This window comes from Anser anser, assembly GCF_964211835.1.
Source record: "Anser anser genome assembly, contig: HAP1_SCAFFOLD_181, whole genome shotgun sequence".
Lineage (NCBI taxonomy): Eukaryota > Metazoa > Chordata > Aves > Anseriformes > Anatidae > Anser > Anser anser.
The window spans coordinates 119,524-137,999 of NW_028153796.1; the positions used below are offsets into that span (position 1 = coordinate 119,524).

An 18,476-nucleotide genomic window follows, 5' to 3' on the forward strand; every position below is an offset into this window, starting at 1 on the left:
CACAGCTGACAATGAAGAGGTGGCCCAGCAGCTGGCCCAGGATGGGGATGTAGAGCTCTCTGAGATCTTTGTGGCTGTCCTTGTGTTTTTCATTGTAGTCTGAGATCTGGGGGAGGGAGGGAGGAGAGACAAAGGGCTTAGTGGAGGCAGAGCCGGCCCCTGAGAGAGCAGGGTCTGGGGAGGGAAGAGCAGGGGCAAAGGAGGGACGAAGAGCCTTGCTTCAGGGTGCTGAGGCCCTCACATGCACCCAGGCTTGCCTCGCAGGCACCCCTGAGTGGCAGGATGCTCTGGGATGCACGAAAGGGTCGGGAATTCCTTGTTCCTTACCTTGGCCACAAAATGTGAGAGGATGAAGTCACTCAGCCTCTCAATCCTCCTCACAGCTCTCTCACGCACAGTTGAGTTTTTGGAGCCAGCAAGGTCCAGCAGCACCTGCAAGGAGAGAAGTTGCTGGGCTGACAGGGGTCTGCAAATGTGACCTGAGAGGATTCTTTGGAAATTCTTTGCAAATGCCAAACCTCCAAGATATTCTGCAACTCTGCGCTGATGCTGGCGGTGGGACAGTTGCGTACGAAGGCCGCCAGCATGGGGTCCATGGCATTCATAGTCTGCAAGGAGGACAGATGATCACTGAATTATTTCTGTGGCCCTTCTCAGCCCCAGGAGCTGGCTCTGAGCCCCTCTGGAGCCCAGGGGTGGCTTTGGGGCTAAAAAGCTGCTGCGTGCAGACCTCCTGCAGCACAGGATCAGGCCAGGGAAGGGGAAGGGGAAGAAGGGATGAGGCTGGGAAAGCAAATCTGGGCCCCGGCCCTGCACTGCTCTCCAGTTGTCTCAGCACGGGGAAGCAAGGCAGCAGCTCAGCAGGACTGGGGGTGCCGGTACCTCGCCCAGCACATACCTTGGTGTAGAGCGCTCTTTTTCTCTCTGGCACATCCGACTCCGGAGGCAGAAAGAAGACGCTCCTGTAGCACGCGTTCCGGAGACTCTCCTTTTTGCCGTGCAGTGCTCTCGGCACGGTGTTGCTGAGGGAGAGAGAGAGAGGAGCCTGTTGGACGCAGTGCCTCGAGGCTTATGAAGGAGGACACGGACCTCCCTTGGCCAGGCATCCCTGGGAGGGACGGGCAGCCTCCCTGCCAGCTTCAGGGCCACCAGGACATTGCCCTGGGGATGTGCTGGCCCAACCAGGGGCTGGGCACTCACCTGAGGACGGCGATGGTCTCCATGGCCTTCTGCCGAAATTCTGTGCGCAAGCTGTCCATGGGCTCCTTTTCCAGCAGCGCCTGCAGAGCACAAGCGGGATGAGACCTTGCAGCCGCCGGCACCCAGCACCAGCAGAGCCAGCGCTGCCCCAGCCCCGGCCTCCCAGGGGGCTGGTGCCGGGGGTCTTGCCCCTTCCCCAACCCGCCGCACATCCTCTCACCATGATGTTCTCCACCAGCTTATTTTTGCGGCAGAAGGCATGCAAGTCCAGCGTCAAGCCCTTCTCCGAAACAGTTCTGCACAGAGCGCAGATTTTGCTGAGGAACAGCATCTTCTGCGCCTCCTTGTCCTGGCAGCCACAAAGACACCAACAGAGCGTTAGGGGGACACCCACGGCCAGCAGGACCAAAGCCTTGAGGGGTCTGGAGCTGTGTGGGACGCCCGGAGGCCACGGCTCTGCCCAGCCAGCAGCCTTCCAGCAGCCCCGCAGCAGAGCCGTGGCAGCGCCAGGAGCACGGCTGCGATGCAAGCGGTTGCCGTTACCTTTTCTGTGCCGCGGACATAAGCCTCGATGAATTCCACGGATGTGTCTTTGCACAGTTTCCTTGCCTTATCTGGAAAGGAGGAAAGCAAAGAGTGCTGCAGAGAGGGGCTGAATGCAGGAGTGAGGAGAGGAAGGGCCCCAGCCCCAGAAGGACGTGGGGAGGCCGCGAGGATGCCCAGAGGCTGCAGGAGCTCTGCTGGGAAGAGAGGCTGAGGGAGCTGGGCTTGTGGAGCCTGGAGAAGGCTGCGGGGGGACCTCGCTGCGGCCTCCCAGTGCCCAAAGGGGCCTCCAGGAAAGCTGGGGGGGATCTTCATCAGGGAGTGCAGCGACAGGACAAGGGGTGATGGCTTTAACCTAAAAGAGGGCAGGTTTCTTTCGGTCAGGGAGGGATTTCTATCCTTCACGCCCAGGGTGGTGAGGCCCTGGCGCAGGCTGCGGTGCCCCCTCCCTGGCGCTGCCCACGGCCAGGCTGGGTGGGCTTTGGGCAGCCTGGGCTGGGGGGAGGCGTCGTGATCGCTGACGTCCCCCCCAGCCCAAAGCGTCCTGGGATTCTGTGGTGCTGTGGAGGAAGCTCAGCACCGTCGGGCCCACCCGCCGGGTTAGCCAGGAAAGGAGTCCTGGAGTCAAGCAGGGGTCTCGCTGTCCCCAACCCTCCCCACCCCATCCCCGTGACCCTGACTCACTGGGATCCAGCAGCTGCGACTCGTCCTTGCTGTCCGCTGCCGGGCTGCTTTCCGCGGCCGGGCTGCTTTCCGCGGCCGGGCTGCTTTCCGCGGCCGGGCTGCTTTCCGCGGCCGGGCTGCTTTCCGCGGCCGGGCTGCTGCCCTCTGCCAGCAAGCTGTCCTCTGCTGGCCGGCTGCTGCCCTCAGAAGACCAGGTCTCCTGCCAGGCCAGCCTGGGCTTCTTGGGGGGCATGCCTCCCTCCTCATCGGATTCAGAAGGAGACTTTGGCTTGCGAACACGGCCCTTCAGGATAAAACGGCGGCTCCTGTGGGCGGGCGGTTGCGGCATTGCGGGACGTGGGCTGTGCTCGGGGACTCCTCGAAGGCCCTGTGCTCCTGCCCTGTCCGTCACTGCCGTGCACCGACACTGAGGGTCCGAGCCACGGCTGCACTCTTATAAGGCGGACCCCTGGGGTGTCATCAGGTGATGTCACAAAGGGTCCCAGTGTGACACGCGCCTGGGCTGGGTGGGTCCCGGGCGCCCGGGCGCCGTACGTTCGCGGGCGGCACCAAGCTGGGCAGGAGGGTTGATCCGCTTGAGGGCAGGAAGGCTCTGCAGAGGGATCCGGACAGGCTGGATCGACGGGCCGCATCCAGCTGCGTGGCATTCAAGGCCAAATGCTGGGCGCCACACTTGGAATCCTAGAATATCCCGAGTTGGAAAGGGGCAGACCTGAAGGGATGAAAGACACGGTCTCCTGATGGCTCTTGAGCAGAAGGCGCCCCGAGACACGCGCCTCAAGCCAGCCAGCAATTGGCCACTGCGCAAAGCTCATCATTAGCGTTGTAGCCAAGTTAATTTATCTCCACCTTGCTCACCTGGCATCAGCCAATTTTTCACCCTAAACAGCATGTATTTATCTAGCTGTACAACGGACATTTTGTCCAGAAGGATACTGAGAGAAACAGTATTGAAAACTTGATGGAAATCCAAAACCTGGCTTCCCTTGGTCAACTAGATGGGTGACGTTGTCATAAAAGGAAATTAAGTTTGTTAAACAGGACTTTCCCCTCATGAACCTTGGTGGGCTGTGACCAATGACTGCGTTGTCTTTCAGGTGTTTTTCAGTAACGCCCAGGACAGTTCTCTCCATATTTTCACTAGGCTCTGAAGAGAGACTGGCAGGTCCGTAATTATCAGGCTCTTCTTTCTTGCCCTTCTTGAAAGCTGTCACAACGATTGCCAGCCTAGTGTCAACTTGGACCTCTCTGGGCTCCCAAGACCATTGAAAAATAATTGAGAGAGGTCTCACAAGGACATTATCATAGAATCATAGAATCGTAGAATATCCCGAGTTGGAAGGGACCCATAAGGACCATCTAGTCCAACTCTTGGCACCGCACAGGTCTGCCCAAAGTTTAGACCGTGTGACTAAGTGCACAGTCCAATCGCTTCTTAAATTCAGACAGGGTTGGTGCAGTGACTACGTCCCTGGGGAGCCTGTTCCACCATGCGACCACCCTCTCGGTGAAGAACCTCTTCCTGATGTCCAGCCTAAGCTTCCCCCGCCTCAGCTTAACACCATTCCCGCGGGTCCTATCACTGCTGTTTACGCTGAATAGGTCACCTGCCTCTCCACTCCCCTTCGCGAGGAAGTTGTAGAACGCGACGAGGATTAGTCGGCCCTCTGAGAACCCTGGGATGAATCCCCTCAGGCCCCATAGACTCATATGCATCCAGGGTGGGCTTGGCTGGGAGGTTTTTGTTACTGCAGTCACGGCCCTCCAACTCTGGGCCCCTTGGGTCCCAGAGCCCATCACTGCTCTTGAAGACAGAGGCGACAAAGGCATTAAATGTCTCTGCTTCACCTGTGTCCCTGCTTGTGAGGTGACCAGCCTCATCAAGTAACGGACCGATGTTTCCTCTAGTCCTCCTTTTGCTGTTAACATATTCAATACATATATAGAGAGAGATGGATATATGTCTGTGTTGTCGCCCACAGTACTAGCCAGCTTCACCTCTGAGCTTTGGCCGCACGAATTTTCTCCCGACAGAGGCGAACAGCACCTCTGTAGCCCTGCCACGTCACCCGACCTCGCTTCCAGTGGCCACACGCTTTCTTTTTCCCCTTAAGCTCTAGAAGAAGATCCCTGCTCAGCCAAGCTGGCCTTCTGCCCCGCCTGCTTGACTTCCGACATTTTGGAATCGCCTGCTCCTGTGCTCTTAGGAGGTGGCGCTTAAAAAGATGGACCCCGATACCTTCCCAAGCAGCTTCTCAGGGGACCTTCCCAACTAGTTCCCTCAGCAGCCTGAAGTCTGCCCTCCCCGTGTCCAGAGTTCACAGAACTGGAGGGGTTGGAAGGGACCTCAAGAGACCATCGGGTCCAACCCCCCTGCCAAAAGCAGGTTTTGTGGCAGTTTTCCTCCTGTCACCAAAGATTTTAAACTCAACTGCTTCCTGATTGCCATGGCCAAGATGGCCGCCGATCACCACTTCCCATGGGGCTGTGGCCTCTCAGATTATTTTTGCCTATGTTGTCCTGGTTCCAGTTAGGACACAGTTAATTTTCCTCACAGTAGCTGGTAGGGTGCTATGTTTTGGATTAGGCTGAGAAGAGCGCTGGTAACATGCTGATGCTGTGATTGTCGCAGAGCAGTGTTTACACCAGGCCAAGGCCTTTTCGGCTTCTCGCTCTGTCCTGCCAGCGAGCAGGCTGGGGGTGCAGCAGGAGCTGGGAGGGGACAGAGCCAGGACAGCTGACCCAAACCGGCCAAAGGGGTATTCCATACCATCTGGCGTCATGCTAAACAATATATGGGGGTGGCTGGCCGGGGTGGGGGGCCGGCTGCTCGGGGATAGGCTGGGCATCGGTCAGCGGGTGGTGGGCAATTGCACTGTGCATCACTTGTTTCGTACACATTATTGGTAGGAGTACTATTATTATTATTATTATTTTCCTGTCTTAATAAACTGTCTTTATCTCAACTCACAGGCTTCACTTTCCCGTTTCTCTCCCCTATCCCAGAGAGGGAGGGGGGAAGGTGGGCGAACGGCTGTGTGGGGTTCAGCTGCCGGCCGGGTTAAACCACAGCACAGTGTTCTTCTTTTGGCATCACACTGCCCACCACATCCCACAGACCCCAGGAAAAGCCCCGAACCAGACATGGGTGTGCAGGATCTCCCCTCCAGTAGCTGGTATCAGGCCTTGGCCCTCCTGCTTCATCAAAATATTTCTCATCACAGTGCCTTTGACTATCTGTAATCATGGCCTCCAATTATCTGCTCTAACAAGTTCTTGGGGAGACTCTCTTAGTAACGGCCCTCAGCGGGGCCCGTTAACACTCCAAGTCACTTCAGCTTTTTCTTCTGACTTTACTTTCTCAATCGCTTGCATCATTCTCCTCTCGGTACCTGAGCTTCATAAATTCAGCACCAAAATACACCGTGGAACTCATTAAAATGAAGAAACTCCTAACGCTTCTTACATAGTTTTGTTCAAGACTTGTACAGCTAATTGGAGAGCTTTCATGGTGTAGTTAAGGAGGAAGATTTCAAAGAGCACCTAATAAAATTTTTTTCTCATCTTAAAGGGTGCGTTTAGTTTAATTTCGGTTTGGAGCACTTCAGTTCACTAATTGATATTGATCCAGGGTGTCTCCTTTGGGGAACTGCATAGATAGGAAAAGCAGACTCTTGAGATCTGACACTGCATGGACAACCTTGCTCCTCCCCACCCCAGCCCTGACATTTCTCCCATTGTCTACTTGGTGCTTGCACCACTTTTCCTTACACCACACTTCTGCACCAAAGTCTGCAGCTGGATGTTACAGCTCCTTTGCACCAGCTCCCACCTGCTTTCCTTAGACACCTGGCTGCACTCAGGTGCAGAAGGGTTTTTCCTATTTCCAGCCAAAGAACGTGAAAACACACTGCAATTATCCAGAAAACAAAGCAAGCTCATCGTGTATGCCTCCTGTGACGTTTACCTTCACAAAAGAATGACTGTAGAAGTATTTTATACTGATAGACAGGAAATTAAAAATGATAGTGTTATTATTAATCCATATCATATGAACTCAATGAGAAATGATGAGGATCTTGGTAAGGAAACAATTAGACAGACTGCTGATAGATGGACAAGCTGGGCTGCTTCTACCTGAAGCTCAAAGCAGCAACTGGGTCTGTGAGAGCAGTCTAATGATCAAAGAGTAAGGGGAGGGCAAACCAGGAGAACCAAGGGAAGTGCATAGGTCCAGACAGGCGGCTGGAAAGGGGACATTCAGCAGGGTCTGTGTAATCAAAACTTGTGGATGTGCCTGGAAGGTGAGGGAGCACACCATGCTAGACAAAGCGATGACAATGCAAGTACAGGTGAACTTCAGGATTTCTTCTCCAGCGATGAATATACATCCTGAAAATTCACATTTCTTCATGATAGAAATTACACACAAAGCGTGTAATGTTTTATAAAAAGGATTGAATCATTTGAGGTGACGAGTAGTTGCTCTTTTACCCAAGTACTAAAGAAATTACTGGGTATTCAGGCAGAGCTCTGCTGTCAAGACAGTAAGCAAGCAGGACATGCGAGAGACCAGAGCCCTTTGGAGGATGCAGATGGAGCCAGGTGGAGATACCAGAGCATGTCCACTGCCAGCAGTGGTCTTTGTCCCAATAACGCCAGCCCAGCCCAACACATGAGACCCCTTCAAAGACAACACCCTTGTTCAGTGGGTTCTTGGGATTCACCTAAAGTTGAAATGGCCACTGGAAGACCCAATATACTCTCCCTTATTCCTAGTTAGCAGCTGAACAGCCATTTACCATCAGGGGTCATCTGTGGCAATCTCAGGCTGAAAGACTCAAGAGCAGGACACTTCAAAGGGCTGAGGCAGAACCCATCAGCTTACCCCAGTTTGTGAATCATCCCCTTCCAACAGGGATATGAAAGTAAATAGTGTGAAATGACCCGTCAGGTCAATGCACAGAGTACGGGACAGTCCTACATACTGTGCTGTAGTGGTAGAAGGCAAAAAGCATTGCATTGTGCCTCTGTGATTCAGATAATCACAGGTTATCTGAAAAATCACGTTGGACGATTTCCTGTACTTATTTTTCTTTATTATTATTTCCCAGGTATTTCTCCTTCTTCTTCTTGTTCTTCTTCTTCTTCTTCTACTACTTCTTCTTCTTCTCCTTCTTCTCCTTCTTCTCCTTCTTCTTCTCCTTCTCCTTTCTACTAATTATTCTTTTTTTTCCCCTCATTCTTTCATTTTCCTTTAGAACGAGGCTTCCAGTATAGATAACGAAAATAAAGAAAGCATCAGAACTTCACTGGTCTCAGCTGCCATCTCTTCCCATCTCCTCTGGAGCTGGGGGAGCAGCCCCAGCATGCAGGAGGGGCTCGGGTCCAAGAGCCCAGCTGCCACATGGAGGAGCAGCCCCGGTGGCCCTCGGGGCTCCACCTCACTGCCCGCTGGGCTCTGCCTCTCTGCTGCCTTTGGGTCGGGGCTGCTGCTTCCCTGGAGCCGTGGCCATGGCCAGCAGCAGGACGTGGCCTTTTCACTGCTGCTCTCTTTCGGCTTCCACATTGTGATTCTTGTCCCTGGATAAGCCCTCAGATCTCATGTATGTTGGTGACACTCCTGTTGTCTCTACAGTGACATCCCTGTGGCTGCAGGCAGCAGCAGGCAATGTGCAGCCCCGGGTCACAGCTGGCCTCCCTGCTAGCAGCACAGTAACAAAAGGGGCTGCTCAGGGCAAACCCAGAAGCCTGGAAGCCTCTTCCAAATGTGGCCTGGAGCTATTAAAGAAATGTGTGGACTTGGTGCTAAGGGCCGTGCTTTTGTGGTGGGCCTGGTAGTGTTAGCTGACGGCTGGACTTGAGCTGAAGGGCCTTTTCCAACCGCAGCGGTTCTGTGACTCTTTCATTGAGTAGGCACCAAGCAGTCACCGGGCCCAGGGAAAAGACGTCCTTGGTAGCCTCCAAGTTAGCTCAGCGTCACGGCACCGAGTCACTTGGAAGGAGCTGCTGGAATAATGAGACAAGAACCCGGTTCTATTAAGATATATATTGATGTTTTGAGGAGTGCTGCGTGGCTAGCAGCACCACAGCTGTCGAAATCTCCGTCCTGACGTTCTGTTACGCCTTGACGCCAGGATCATGATGGTCTGAGCTGCCAGGCATCTGACCATGGGTTCCACATCCTTCCCTGAAGACCGGAGGACTGCCAAAGAAAGAAGAGCAGAGATGAAAACCCACTCCTTGCAGAGATCCCCAGGCATCCCCTGCAGACCATGCCAGCCCCACTCGACTCTTCCCTTTCGACACTCAACCCTTTCAGCAGCACTGCCCAACTCCAGGCTGGGAGGGCATTCCCTGACATGCCGGGCTCCCCCGTCTCCTCTCCCTCCTTCCTATGCCTGCGTTGCTCCTCCGCCCCGAAGCATTTCCCTGGAGCAGGGCAAGGCATGGGGGCCTCTGCCCCTGTCCCCCCAGCCCTAGCACACACACCACTGCCCTCACTCACCGCTGATGATTTCATTCTGCTTCTCCTCGCTCTGGTCCCCGGAGTAGCGCGCAGCAAGCCCTAGACACAGAGTTCCCATCAGAGCCCCGCTCCCCAGCACGCTCCCAGCAGCGCAGCCCCTGGCCTGGCCAGCCAGGCTGTGCCCCCTCCTGCACCCCAGCAAGGTCATTGCCCGAGGGGGGCTGGAGCAAGGGCCCAGTCGGGGGGCTCTGGGGGCAACAGGGCTGCGCCTCGCTGCCAGGGCAGTGCCTGGGGCTGCCAAAGGCTGCCCAAAGAGGGACCCAGGGGCTGGGCTCACCAATGAACCTGACGGCCTCAAGTCGCAAGACGGTCTGGGAGTCCTGCAGGTAGGGCTGGCTGTGCTGCAGGTATTCTTCTACTCTGCCTCCGTCCTGCTGCAGCTGGAGAGAGAACACAAGGTCACGGGGCTTGCAGACCCTCCCCAGGGTCTCCTCCAGCATCCTGGGGGCAGGGAGGGCAGAGGGGCCTGCAGAAGAGCCCCCTGGGGCTCTGTGCTGGAAGGAAGGGAGCGAGGATGCGGCTGCAGGCAGCGGGCTCTGGCCGGGCACGTTTGCCCAGCTGGGGCTGGGGCCTGTGGGGTCGTCCTTACCAAGCACTCCCCGATCCTGCAGGTCTGTTTTGTCTGGGCCAAGTGCTTGAGTTCTTTGCGTCGCAGAAACTCTGCAGCGACGACGAGAGCTTCCCCAGAGGCCTGTGGAGCAGCAGAGGTTGGGACATGGCAGCACAGCCTTGGGAAGGAGACCCTCTGTCCCCTCCTCTTGGCAGGGCTGCGAGCCTTTCCCAGCGCGTTACGGGAGGCTGTGGTGGGGGACGGCGTGCACGGGGTTCCATGGCCAGGGCAAGGACACGGGACAGCCGCCATCGGAGGCAGCTCACGCTGCCGGCCAGGGATCCCCCAGAGCGTCCCTGTGGTGTCGGCACACCCTCGCCCACGTAACTGGTCAGCTCTGAGATCTGTACCTTTGCTACGCTCTCACTCTGGTCTCTCATCCGAAAGTAGAGTGGGAGAAGGCTGCTGTGCACTGTCCTCTTCAGTGCCCTCTTCCTTTGCCGCAGCACAGCCTCCGTCACGGCTTGGAAGAGGCAGATGGAGTGCTCCCGCACCTGGCTGGACTCCTGGCAGGGAGGAGGACAGGATGAATTTCAGCAACAGCTGCTGCCCGCCCATGGGGAGCAGGGGCATTAGCGTGGCTGACGCGAAGGGAGATCGCAGAACTGGGAGATGCTTCGGCGCTGGATCCTTCCCAGAGGAGCTGCTCAGCAGCCCGGCCAGGCAGCTGCAAGGCCTGGTGCCCGTGAAAGGCAACGCAGTCGGTTGCCAGCACAGGCTGCCCGCCAGCCACCCCACTTTCGCCACCGGCCGCACCAGCCATGTCCAAGCAGAGCTCCCCAGCGGCTGGGCTGACGAGGAGACTGGCGAGGCCCTGCCTGAGTGCTGCCCACAGGGCCGGGCTGAAGGGCAGCCCTCATTACAGGGGGCCCAGCTGAGGGCTCGGGCTCCCGCAGCACACTTACGTGGTCAAAGAGTGGCAGGAGCTTCTCAGCCAGCTGCAGAGCCGTGCGACCGGCCTCTCTCCTCTCCACACGAGCCATCACGTTCCGCAGCACAAGCAGGGCCTTCAGCACGACGTCTGCGTTGGTGTCCTGCAGGGCCTCCAGGATGTCTGGCAGCACGACCTGAATTTTTCTTGCCTGTAGGAAAGACACAGTTTCCCTTCCGTGAAGCCGTGAGAGACCACCCTGGGCAAAGGGCTCTGGTTCCTGAGCACCAGCCTCCTGCCTTGCTTCCTGGCAGCTGGCATGGCAATCGCCTCCTGCAAGCAGTGGCCGCGGGCGCACTACAGGGATGCGGGGAGAGCAACGGGGAGGGACGGGAGGGCAGAAGAGCAAAGCCCCAGGCTGCCAACATGGCTTTGCTTGACGATGGCCCGCTCACCTTCTCAGGGCTCTCTGACACGGTGGAGAGCCCTTTGAGAGCCATCAAGCGCATCGCTGGGCTTGGGTGCTTCAGGTAACTCTGCAGGTGCACTGGGTTACCAAACTCCTCTTCCGAAACGTGATTCTGGGCCAGCATCTGCAAGAAAGAGCAGGGGGAGCCTGGCAGGGCCTGCAGGGCTCCCTGCAGCCTCTTCTTCTCCCGCCTTTGGGCAGGGATGGAGCAGCGCGAGCTGGCACCAAAGGCACCAGGCGCGGCTGGTTACGGGGGCTTGCCGGCCCTGCCGGCCCCAGGGACGATGTGTCCGTACGCCCTGGGGGAGCTGGCAGGTTGGGGGTAGATGGGGACAGGGCTGTGCCTGTGTGCCTGAAGGGCCACGCGCAGCCCTGCTGGGAGCAAGGTTTCATCTGGGAACTCACAGCCAAGCGACGGATGCAGGTGTCTTCTGTGACCGTCGTGCACCAGTTGCGCAGTGGCAAGTCTTCCAACAGCACATTTAAAACCTTCTCCAAGGCCTGTGGCATTGCCAGGACCACCTCCCACATGCCCAGGGCAGTGCTGCAAGCACAGAATACTCTGTCAGTGGGGCTGCCTCAGCCGCAGGGCCACGGCCCGGGCCAGCCCCGTAGGACCCAGGCTGTCCTGCAGCCCCTGTGACTTGGGGAGCGCTGGGGGCCCAGCCTGGGCAAGCAGGAAGGGTCTGAGCTGGCGTTCCCTGGGGGCAGGGGGGCTCTGGGCTGCCTTGGACAGCTGGGCTGCTGCAGCCCTGGCTGGCCCAGTGGGGCTGGAACACGTTGGTGGGATGGAGGGCTGTGCTCCTTGGGGATGCCCTGCCGTTTGCCATGGCTCTGGCAAGCAGAGAGTCTCCAGGTGCATCTCCCGACGTGGAACAAGCCCTCAAGGATGTTAAGGCCAGGACCTGTCACTTGGCGGAGAGAACTGCAGCAGGTTCTTGACTTCTTCCCTGGACATCAGGTTGGTCAGCTGGAGAAGCAGGGAGTCCAGGCAGCGCCGCGCTGATGCCGTGTGGATGCTGTCCAGGTTTTTTCTGATGCGCTCCATGATCGTTGGCACCTGGGGGGACAAGGTGGGAATGGTGTGTCCACCGGACTGCAGCCATTTCCACAGCTGCCACTGAAACCTTGGCCCCTTCCATTGCTCTCTGCTGCCTTCACGTGGCTTCTGGAGCCCAAGAGACCTCGATGTGCGAGGGAGGCAAGGAGGGAGGGAGGGATGGAGGAACAACGCCTGAAAGAGCTCAAGGGCAGGGCAATGGCCACAGGCCACTTACATCTGTCAGCCAGTACTTGGGGTCCTCCAAGGCTGTGTCCAGCACGCTGCAGGCGCCCTGCTTGTCATGGACGCTGGAGTCTTGTAAAGCTTCAAGGGCTGTGAGGATGATGTCCAGCCTCTCAGAAGGGAAGAGGTATCCTCCAAACGCCTGTGGGAAGGAGGAGGGGAGGGAGGACATGCCGCACTGAGTGTCCCAAGGGTGCTGCTTAGCTGAGCAGCAAGGGCAGCTCCGGAGAGAGGGCCCTCAGGGGGAGGGAGTGAGGATGGGGCGTACGGGGACAGAGTGCTGGCCCTGCAGGTAACCAGGGCTTGCTGGTGGCCAGGAGGGCTGGAGCTGCTGCCGGGACACAGGGGAGCAGCCTTCGCATAGCCCCAGCTTCGGGACAAGAGGAACCCTCTCACCAGGGCGAGGGAGGCCGTGCCAGCCCCAGCGGTTCTGGACCCCTTTGCTCACACGAGTTGCCTGCTGATGCTACGGACAAGATTCCCAGCAAGGCCAGAGCTCATTACCTTGGCAATCTCACAGGGAAAGGACATTACAATCAATGGAAATGTCGCATCCTTCAAACTCTTGTGTGTCTCTGCGTAACTTTCCATGTCCTTTGTCAGTGAGCATTCTAAACAGGGGGAACACCGAAGCGTCAGTAGGGAAGAGCATCTTTGCCAACAAGCTTGCCAAATGGTGAAAAGCACTTTCACTAGGAATGGTTGAGGAGGGAGGCTCAGACCCCTCAGTAGGTGAGGAGAGTGGTGGGCAGGGATGTAAAGCACAGGGTGACGGCTGCTGGGAGCAAGAGGGACCTCAGGGATGATGCAGAAGGAGGAGAAGCAATGGCGCTGGGTGCCGTGGGGGTAGCAGCGTGTCACAGACCCCTTCTGCTCGGGGTCGGGATGTGCAGGAAGCTCCCTGCCATCTGCTTGCAAGACGGCAGGGAGCAAACAGTCAAGGAGAATTCTGGAGGGCGTCACCATCCCTGGTGATGCACGGCTGGCTCTGCTGTTCACTCCTCAGGGAAGACGTGGTTTGGGAAGTGGCAATCGATTGATGGCTTAGACTGGGGAATACCGCGAAACGGCGTGGTAGGTGAGCTGGGGAGGGTTGAGAAGGACAGCAGCAGAGAACTGCTCCTGGACATGAGGTGAGCGTTTAGCTTCTGTGGAAAACGATAGCCAGAGTCCTGCGGGAAGCTGCTGTGAGGAGCAGAGGAGGTCAGGGACCCTGGCAGACTTTCATGGACAGCCTCCACCAAGCAAAAGAACAATCCTTCACAATACTCGGGGAAAAGAAGCAGACATACCAGCAGATGTCTGTGTGCAGACGGACGCTGCCCACCACACCTTCTCTTACCTCTTCCATCTGAGATGATTTTGTAGAAGCGAAAAAGAGCATCAAAAGCTGTGCAACTGACGGAATCTGTGCCACAGCTGACAATGAAGAGGTAGCCCAGCAGCTGGCCCAGGATGGGGATGTAGAGCTCTCTGAGATCTTTGTGGCTGTCCTTGTGTTTTTCATTGTAGTCTGAGATCTGGGGGAGGGATGGAGGAGAGACAAAGGGCTTAGTGGAGGCAGAGCCGGCCCCTGAGAGAGCAGGGTCTGGGGAGGGAAGAGCAGGGGCAAAGGAGGGACGAAGAGCCTTGCTTCAGGGTGCTGAGGCCCTCACATGCACCCAGGCTTGCCTCGCAGGCACCCCTGAGTGGCAGGATGCTCTGGGATGCACGAAAGGGTCGGGAATTCCTTGTTCCTTACCTTGGCCACAAAATGTGAGAGGATGAAGTCACTCAGCCTCTCAATCCTCCTCACAGCTCTCTCACGCACAGTTGAGTTTTTGGAGCCAGCAAGGTCCAGCAGCACCTGCAAGGAGAGAAGTTGCTGGGCTGACAGGGGTCTGCAAATGTGACCTGAGAGGATTCTTTGGAAATTCTTTGCAAATGCCAAACCTCCAAGATATTCTGCAACTCTGCGCTGATGCTGGCGGTGGGACAGTTGCGTACGAAGGCCGCCAGCATGGGGTCCATGGCATTCATAGTCTGCAAGGAGGACAGATGATCACTGAATTATTTCTGTGGCCCTTCTCAGCCCCAGGAGCTGGCTCTGAGCCCCTCTGGAGCCCAGGGGTGGCTTTGGGGCTAAAACGCTGCTGCGTGCAGACCTCCTGCAGCACAGGATCAGGCCAGGGAAGGGGAAGGGGAAGAAGGGATGAGGCTGGGAAAGCAAATCTGGGCCCCGGCCCTGCACTGCTCTCCAGTTGTCTCAGCACGGGGAAGCAAGGCAGCAGCTCAGCAGGACTGGGGGTGCCGGTACCTCGCCCAGCACATACCTTGGTGTAGAGCGCTCTTTCTGTCTCTGGCACATCCGACTCCGGAGGCAGAAAGAAGACGCTCCTGTAGCACGCGTTCCGGAGACTCTCCTTTTTGCCGTGCAGTGCTCTCGGCACGGTGTTGCTGAGGGAGAGAGAGAGAGGAGCCTGTTGGACGCAGTGCCTCGAGGCTTATGAAGGAGGACACGGACCTCCCTTGGCCAGGCATCCCTGGGAGGGACGGGCAGCCTCCCTGCCAGCTTCAGGGCCACCAGGACATTGCCCTGGGGATGTGCTGGCCCAACCAGGGGCTGGGCACTCACCTGAGGACGGCGATGGTCTCCATGGCCTTCTGCCGAAATTCTGTGCGCAAGCTGTCCATGGGCTCCTTTTCCAGCAGCGCCTGCAGAGCACAAGCGGGATGAGACCTTGCAGCCGCCGGCACCCAGCACCAGCAGAGCCAGCGCTGCCCCAGCCCCGGCCTCCCAGGGGGCTGGTGCCGGGGGTCTTGCCCCTTCCCCAACCCGCCGCACATCCTCTCACCATGATGTTCTCCACCAGCTTATTTTTGCGGCAGAAGGCATGCAAGTCCAGCGTCAAGCCCTTCTCCGAAACAGTTCTGCACAGAGCGCAGATTTTGCTGAGGAACAGCATCTTCTGCGCCTCCTTGTCCTGGCAGCCACAAAGACACCAACAGAGCGTTAGGGGGACACCCACGGCCAGCAGGACCAAAGCCTTGAGGGGTCTGGAGCTGTGTGGGACGCCCGGAGGCCACGGCTCTGCCCAGCCAGCAGCCTTCCAGCAGCCCCGCAGCAGAGCCGTGGCAGCGCCAGGAGCACGGCTGCGATGCAAGCGGTTGCCGTTACCTTTTCTGTGCCGCGGACATAAGCCTCGATGAATTCCACGGATGTGTCTTTGCACAGTTTCCTTGCCTTATCTGGAAAGGAGGAAAGCAAAGAGTGCTGCAGAGAGGGGCTGAATGCAGGAGTGAGGAGAGGAAGGGCCCCAGCCCCAGAAGGACGTGGGGAGGCCGCGAGGATGCCCAGAGGCTGCTGGAGCTCTGCTGGGAAGAGAGGCTGAGGGAGCTGGGCTTGTGGAGCCTGGAGAAGGCTGCGGGGGGACCTCGCTGCGGCCTCCCAGTGCCCAAAGGGGCCTCCAGGAAAGCTGGGGGGGATCTTCATCAGGGAGTGCAGCGACAGGACAAGGGGTGATGGCTTTAACCTAAAAGAGGGCAGGTTTCTTTCGGTCAGGGAGGGATTTCTATCCTTCACGCCCAGGGTGGTGAGGCCCTGGCGCAGGCTGCGGTGCCCCCTCCCTGGCGCTGCCCACGGCCAGGCTGGGTGGGCTTTGGGCAGCCTGGGCTGGGGGGAGGCGTCGTGATCGCTGACGTCCCCCCCAGCCCAAAGCGTCCTGGGATTCTGTGGTGCTGTGGAGGAAGCTCAGCACCGTCGGGCCCACCCGCCGGGTTAGCCAGGAAAGGAGTCCTGGAGTCAAGCAGGGGTCTCGCTGTCCCCAACCCTCCCCACCCCATCCCCGTGACCCTGACTCACTGGGATCCAGCAGCTGCGACTCGTCCTTGCTGTCCGCTGCCGGGCTGCTTTCCGCTGACGGGCTGCTTTCCGCGGCCGGGCTGCTTTCTGCGGCCGGGCTGCTTTCCGCGGCCGGGCTGCTTTCTGCGGCCGGGCTGCTGCCCTCTGCCAGCAAGCTGTCCTCTGCTGGCCGGCTGCTGCCCTCAGAAGACCAGGTCTCCTGCCAGGCCAGCCTGGGCTTCTTGGGGGGCATGCCTCCCTCCTCATCGGATTCAGAAGGAGACTTTGGCTTGCGAACACGGCCCTTCAGGATAAAACGGCGGCTCCTGTGGGCGGGCGGTTGCGGCATTGCGGGACGTGGGCTGTGCTCGGGGACTCCTCGAAGGCCCTGTGCTCCTGCCCTGTCCGTCACTGCCGTGCACCGACACTGAGGGTCCGAGCCACGGCTGCACTCTTATAAGGCGGACCCCTGGGGTGTCATCAGGTGATGTCACAAAGGGTCCCAGTGTGACACGCGCCTGGGCTGGGTGGGTCCCGGGCGCCCGGGCGCCGTACGTTCGCGGGCGGCACCAAGCTGGGCAGGAGGGTTGATCCGCTTGAGGGCAGGAAGGCTCTGCAGAGGGATCCGGACAGGCTGGATCGACGGGCCGCATCCAGCTGCGTGGCATTCAAGGCCAAATGCTGGGCGCCACACTTGGAATCCTAGAATATCCCGAGTTGGAAAGGGGCAGACCTGAAGGGATGAAAGACACGGTCTCCTGATGGCTCTTGAGCAGAAGGCGCCCCGAGACACGCGCCTCAAGCCAGCCAGCAATTGGCCACTGCGCAAAGCTCATCATTAGCGTTGTAGCCAAGTTAATTTATCTCCACCTTGCTCACCTGGCATCAGCCAGTTTTTCACCCTAAACAGCATGTATTTATCTAGCTGTACAACGGACATTTTGTCCAGAAGGATACTGAGAGAAACAGTATTGAAAACTTGATGGAAATCCAAAACCTGGCTTCCCTTGGTCAACTAGATGGGTGATGTTGTCATAAAAGGAAATTAAGTTTGTTAAACAGGACTTTCCCCTCATGAACCTTGGTGGGCTGTGACCAATGACTGCGTTGTCTTTCAGGTGTTTTTCAGTAACGCCCAGGACAGTTTTCTCCATATTTTTACTAGGCTCTGAAGAGAGACTGGCAGGTCCGTAATTATCAGGCTCTTCTTTCTTGCCCTTCTTGAAAGCTGTCACAACGATTGCCAGCCTAGTGTCAACTTGGACCTCTCTGGGCTCCCAAGACCATTGAAAAATAATTGAGAGAGGTCTCACAAGGACATTATCATAGAATCATAGAATCGTAGAATATCCCGAGTTGGAAGGGACCCATAAGGACCATCTAGTCCAACTCTTGGCACCGCACAGGTCTGCCCAAAGTTTAGACCGTGTGACTAAGTGCACAGTCCAATCGCTTCTTAAATTCAGACAGGGTTGGTGCAGTGACTACGTCCCTGGGGAGCCTGTTCCACCATGCGACCACCCTCTCGGTGAAGAACCTCTTCCTGATGTCCAGCCTAAGCTTCCCCCGCCTCAGCTTAACACCATTCCCGCGGGTCCTATCACTGCTGTTTACGCTGAATAGGTCACCTGCCTCTCCACTCCCCTTCGCGAGGAAGTTGTAGAACGCGACGAGGATTAGTCGGCCCTCTGAGAACCCTGGGATGAATCCCCTCAGGCCCCATAGACTCATATGCATCCAGGGTGGGCTTGGCTGGGAGGTTTTTGTTACTGCAGTCACGGCCCTCCAACTCTGGGCCCCTTGGGTCCCAGAGCCCATCACTGCTCTTGAAGACAGAGGCGACAAAGGCATTAAATGTCTCTGCTTCACCTGTGTCCCTGCTTGTGAGGTGACCAGCCTCATCAAGTAACGGACCGATGTTTCCTCTAGTCCTCCTTTTGCTGTTAACATATTCAATACATATATAGAGAGAGATGGATATATGTCTGTGTTGTCGCCCACAGTACTAGCCAGCTTCACCTCTGAGCTTTGGCCGCACGAATTTTCTCCCGACAGAGGCGAACAGCACCTCTGTAGCCCTGCCACGTCACCCGACCTCGCTTCCAGTGGCCACACGCTTTCTTTTTCCCCTTAAGCTCTAGAAGAAGATCCCTGCTCAGCCAAGCTGGCCTTCTGCCCCGCCTGCTTGACTTCCGACATTTTGGAATCGCCTGCTCCTGTGCTCTTAGGAGGTGGCGCTTAAAAAGATGGACCCCGATACCTTCCCAAGCAGCTTCTCAGGGGACCTTCCCAACTAGTTCCCTCAGCAGCCTGAAGTCTGCCCTCCCCGTGTCCAGAGTTCACAGAACTGGAGGGGTTGGAAGGGACCTCAAGAGACCATCGGGTCCAACCCCCCTGCCAAAAGCAGGTTTTGTGGCAGTTTTCCTCCTGTCACCAAAGATTTTAAACTCAACTGCTTCCTGATT

The 18,476-nt window shown here is 57.4% G+C and overlaps 3 protein-coding genes across 8 annotated transcripts; all 3 read right to left on the reverse strand.

Moving 5' to 3' along the window:
• Nucleotides 1–79: 79 nt before the first annotated feature.
• LOC310891426 (uncharacterized protein) lies at nt 80–6,293 on the reverse strand. 2 transcript variants are annotated; one of them, XR_014577573.1, is made up of 6 exons: nt 2,428–6,293; nt 1,744–1,814; nt 1,421–1,549; nt 1,201–1,280; nt 519–1,022; nt 80–432 (listed from the first exon to the last, which is right to left on the reverse strand). XR_014577573.1 is itself a non-coding variant. In XM_083853689.1 (5 exons), the coding sequence occupies exons 1-5, from the start codon at nt 2,753–2,755 to the stop codon at nt 602–604; spliced, it is 1,029 nt and encodes a 342-aa protein (XP_083709815.1). In that variant the 5' UTR covers nt 2,756–6,293; the 3' UTR covers nt 80–601. The 2 variants fall into 2 exon arrangements, 1 of the variants encoding a protein (XP_083709815.1); XM_083853689.1 differs by having other exon boundaries at nt 80–1,022.
• A 218-nt stretch (nt 6,294–6,511) lies between these two features.
• On the reverse strand, nt 6,512–12,752 carry LOC310891437 (maestro heat-like repeat family member 5). 5 transcript variants are annotated; one of them, XM_083853705.1, is made up of 5 exons: nt 12,696–12,752; nt 12,184–12,333; nt 10,893–11,966; nt 10,472–10,648; nt 6,512–10,072 (listed from the first exon to the last, which is right to left on the reverse strand). In XM_083853705.1, exons 3-5 carry the CDS (start codon nt 11,028–11,030, stop codon nt 9,542–9,544), a joined length of 846 nt encoding a protein of 281 aa, XP_083709831.1. In that variant the 5' UTR covers nt 11,031–11,966; nt 12,184–12,333; nt 12,696–12,752; the 3' UTR covers nt 6,512–9,541. The 5 variants fall into 5 exon arrangements, 4 of the variants coding, with proteins under 4 accessions (XP_083709831.1, XP_083709834.1, XP_083709833.1 ...); XM_083853708.1 differs by having other exon boundaries at nt 6,513–9,647; nt 9,917–10,072; nt 12,184–12,737; XR_014577575.1 differs by having other exon boundaries at nt 6,517–9,647; nt 9,917–11,450; nt 11,812–11,966; nt 12,184–12,737.
• Nucleotides 12,753–13,730: 978 nt separating this feature from the next.
• On the reverse strand, nt 13,731–16,062 carry LOC310891450 (maestro heat-like repeat-containing protein family member 7). Its single transcript, XM_083853721.1, has 6 exons — nt 15,349–16,062; nt 15,026–15,154; nt 14,806–14,885; nt 14,504–14,627; nt 14,124–14,213; nt 13,731–14,037 (listed from the first exon to the last, which is right to left on the reverse strand). The coding sequence occupies exons 1-6, from the start codon at nt 15,661–15,663 to the stop codon at nt 13,843–13,845; spliced, it is 933 nt and encodes a 310-aa protein (XP_083709847.1). The 5' UTR covers nt 15,664–16,062; the 3' UTR covers nt 13,731–13,842.
• Nucleotides 16,063–18,476: the final 2,414 nt, after the last annotated feature.

What these genes read in the sequence shown, in the direction of transcription:
- LOC310891426 (XM_083853689.1), bottom strand. Translation starts at nt 2,755, where the DNA reads ATGCCGCAACCGCCCGCCCACAGGAGCCGCCGTTTTATCCTGAAGGGC. An exon ending in ATGTCCGCGGCACAGAAAAG is followed by an intron (nt 1,550 to 1,743) that starts GTAACGGCAACC and finishes TGTGGCTGCCAG; the next exon opens with GACAAGGAGGCGCAGAAGAT. An exon ending in AGCTGGTGGAGAACATCATG is followed by an intron (nt 1,281 to 1,420) that starts GTGAGAGGATGT and finishes TGTGCTCTGCAG; the next exon opens with GCGCTGCTGGAAAAGGAGCC.
- LOC310891437 (XM_083853705.1), bottom strand. Translation starts at nt 11,030, where the DNA reads ATGCTGGCCCAGAATCACGTTTCGGAAGAGGAGTTTGGTAACCCAGTG. An exon ending in TGTCAGAGAGCCCTGAGAAG is followed by an intron (nt 10,649 to 10,892) that starts GTGAGCGGGCCA and finishes TCTTTCCTACAG; the next exon opens with GCAAGAAAAATTCAGGTCGT. An exon ending in TCCTGCCACTCTTTGACCAC is followed by an intron (nt 10,073 to 10,471) that starts GTAAGTGTGCTG and finishes CCTCCCTGCCAG; the next exon opens with GAGTCCAGCCAGGTGCGGGA.
- LOC310891450 (XM_083853721.1), bottom strand. Translation starts at nt 15,663, where the DNA reads ATGAAGATCCCCCCCAGCTTTCCTGGAGGCCCCTTTGGGCACTGGGAG. An exon ending in ATGTCCGCGGCACAGAAAAG is followed by an intron (nt 15,155 to 15,348) that starts GTAACGGCAACC and finishes TGTGGCTGCCAG; the next exon opens with GACAAGGAGGCGCAGAAGAT. An exon ending in GAGACCATCGCCGTCCTCAG is followed by an intron (nt 14,628 to 14,805) that starts GTGAGTGCCCAG and finishes TCTCTCCCTCAG; the next exon opens with CAACACCGTGCCGAGAGCAC.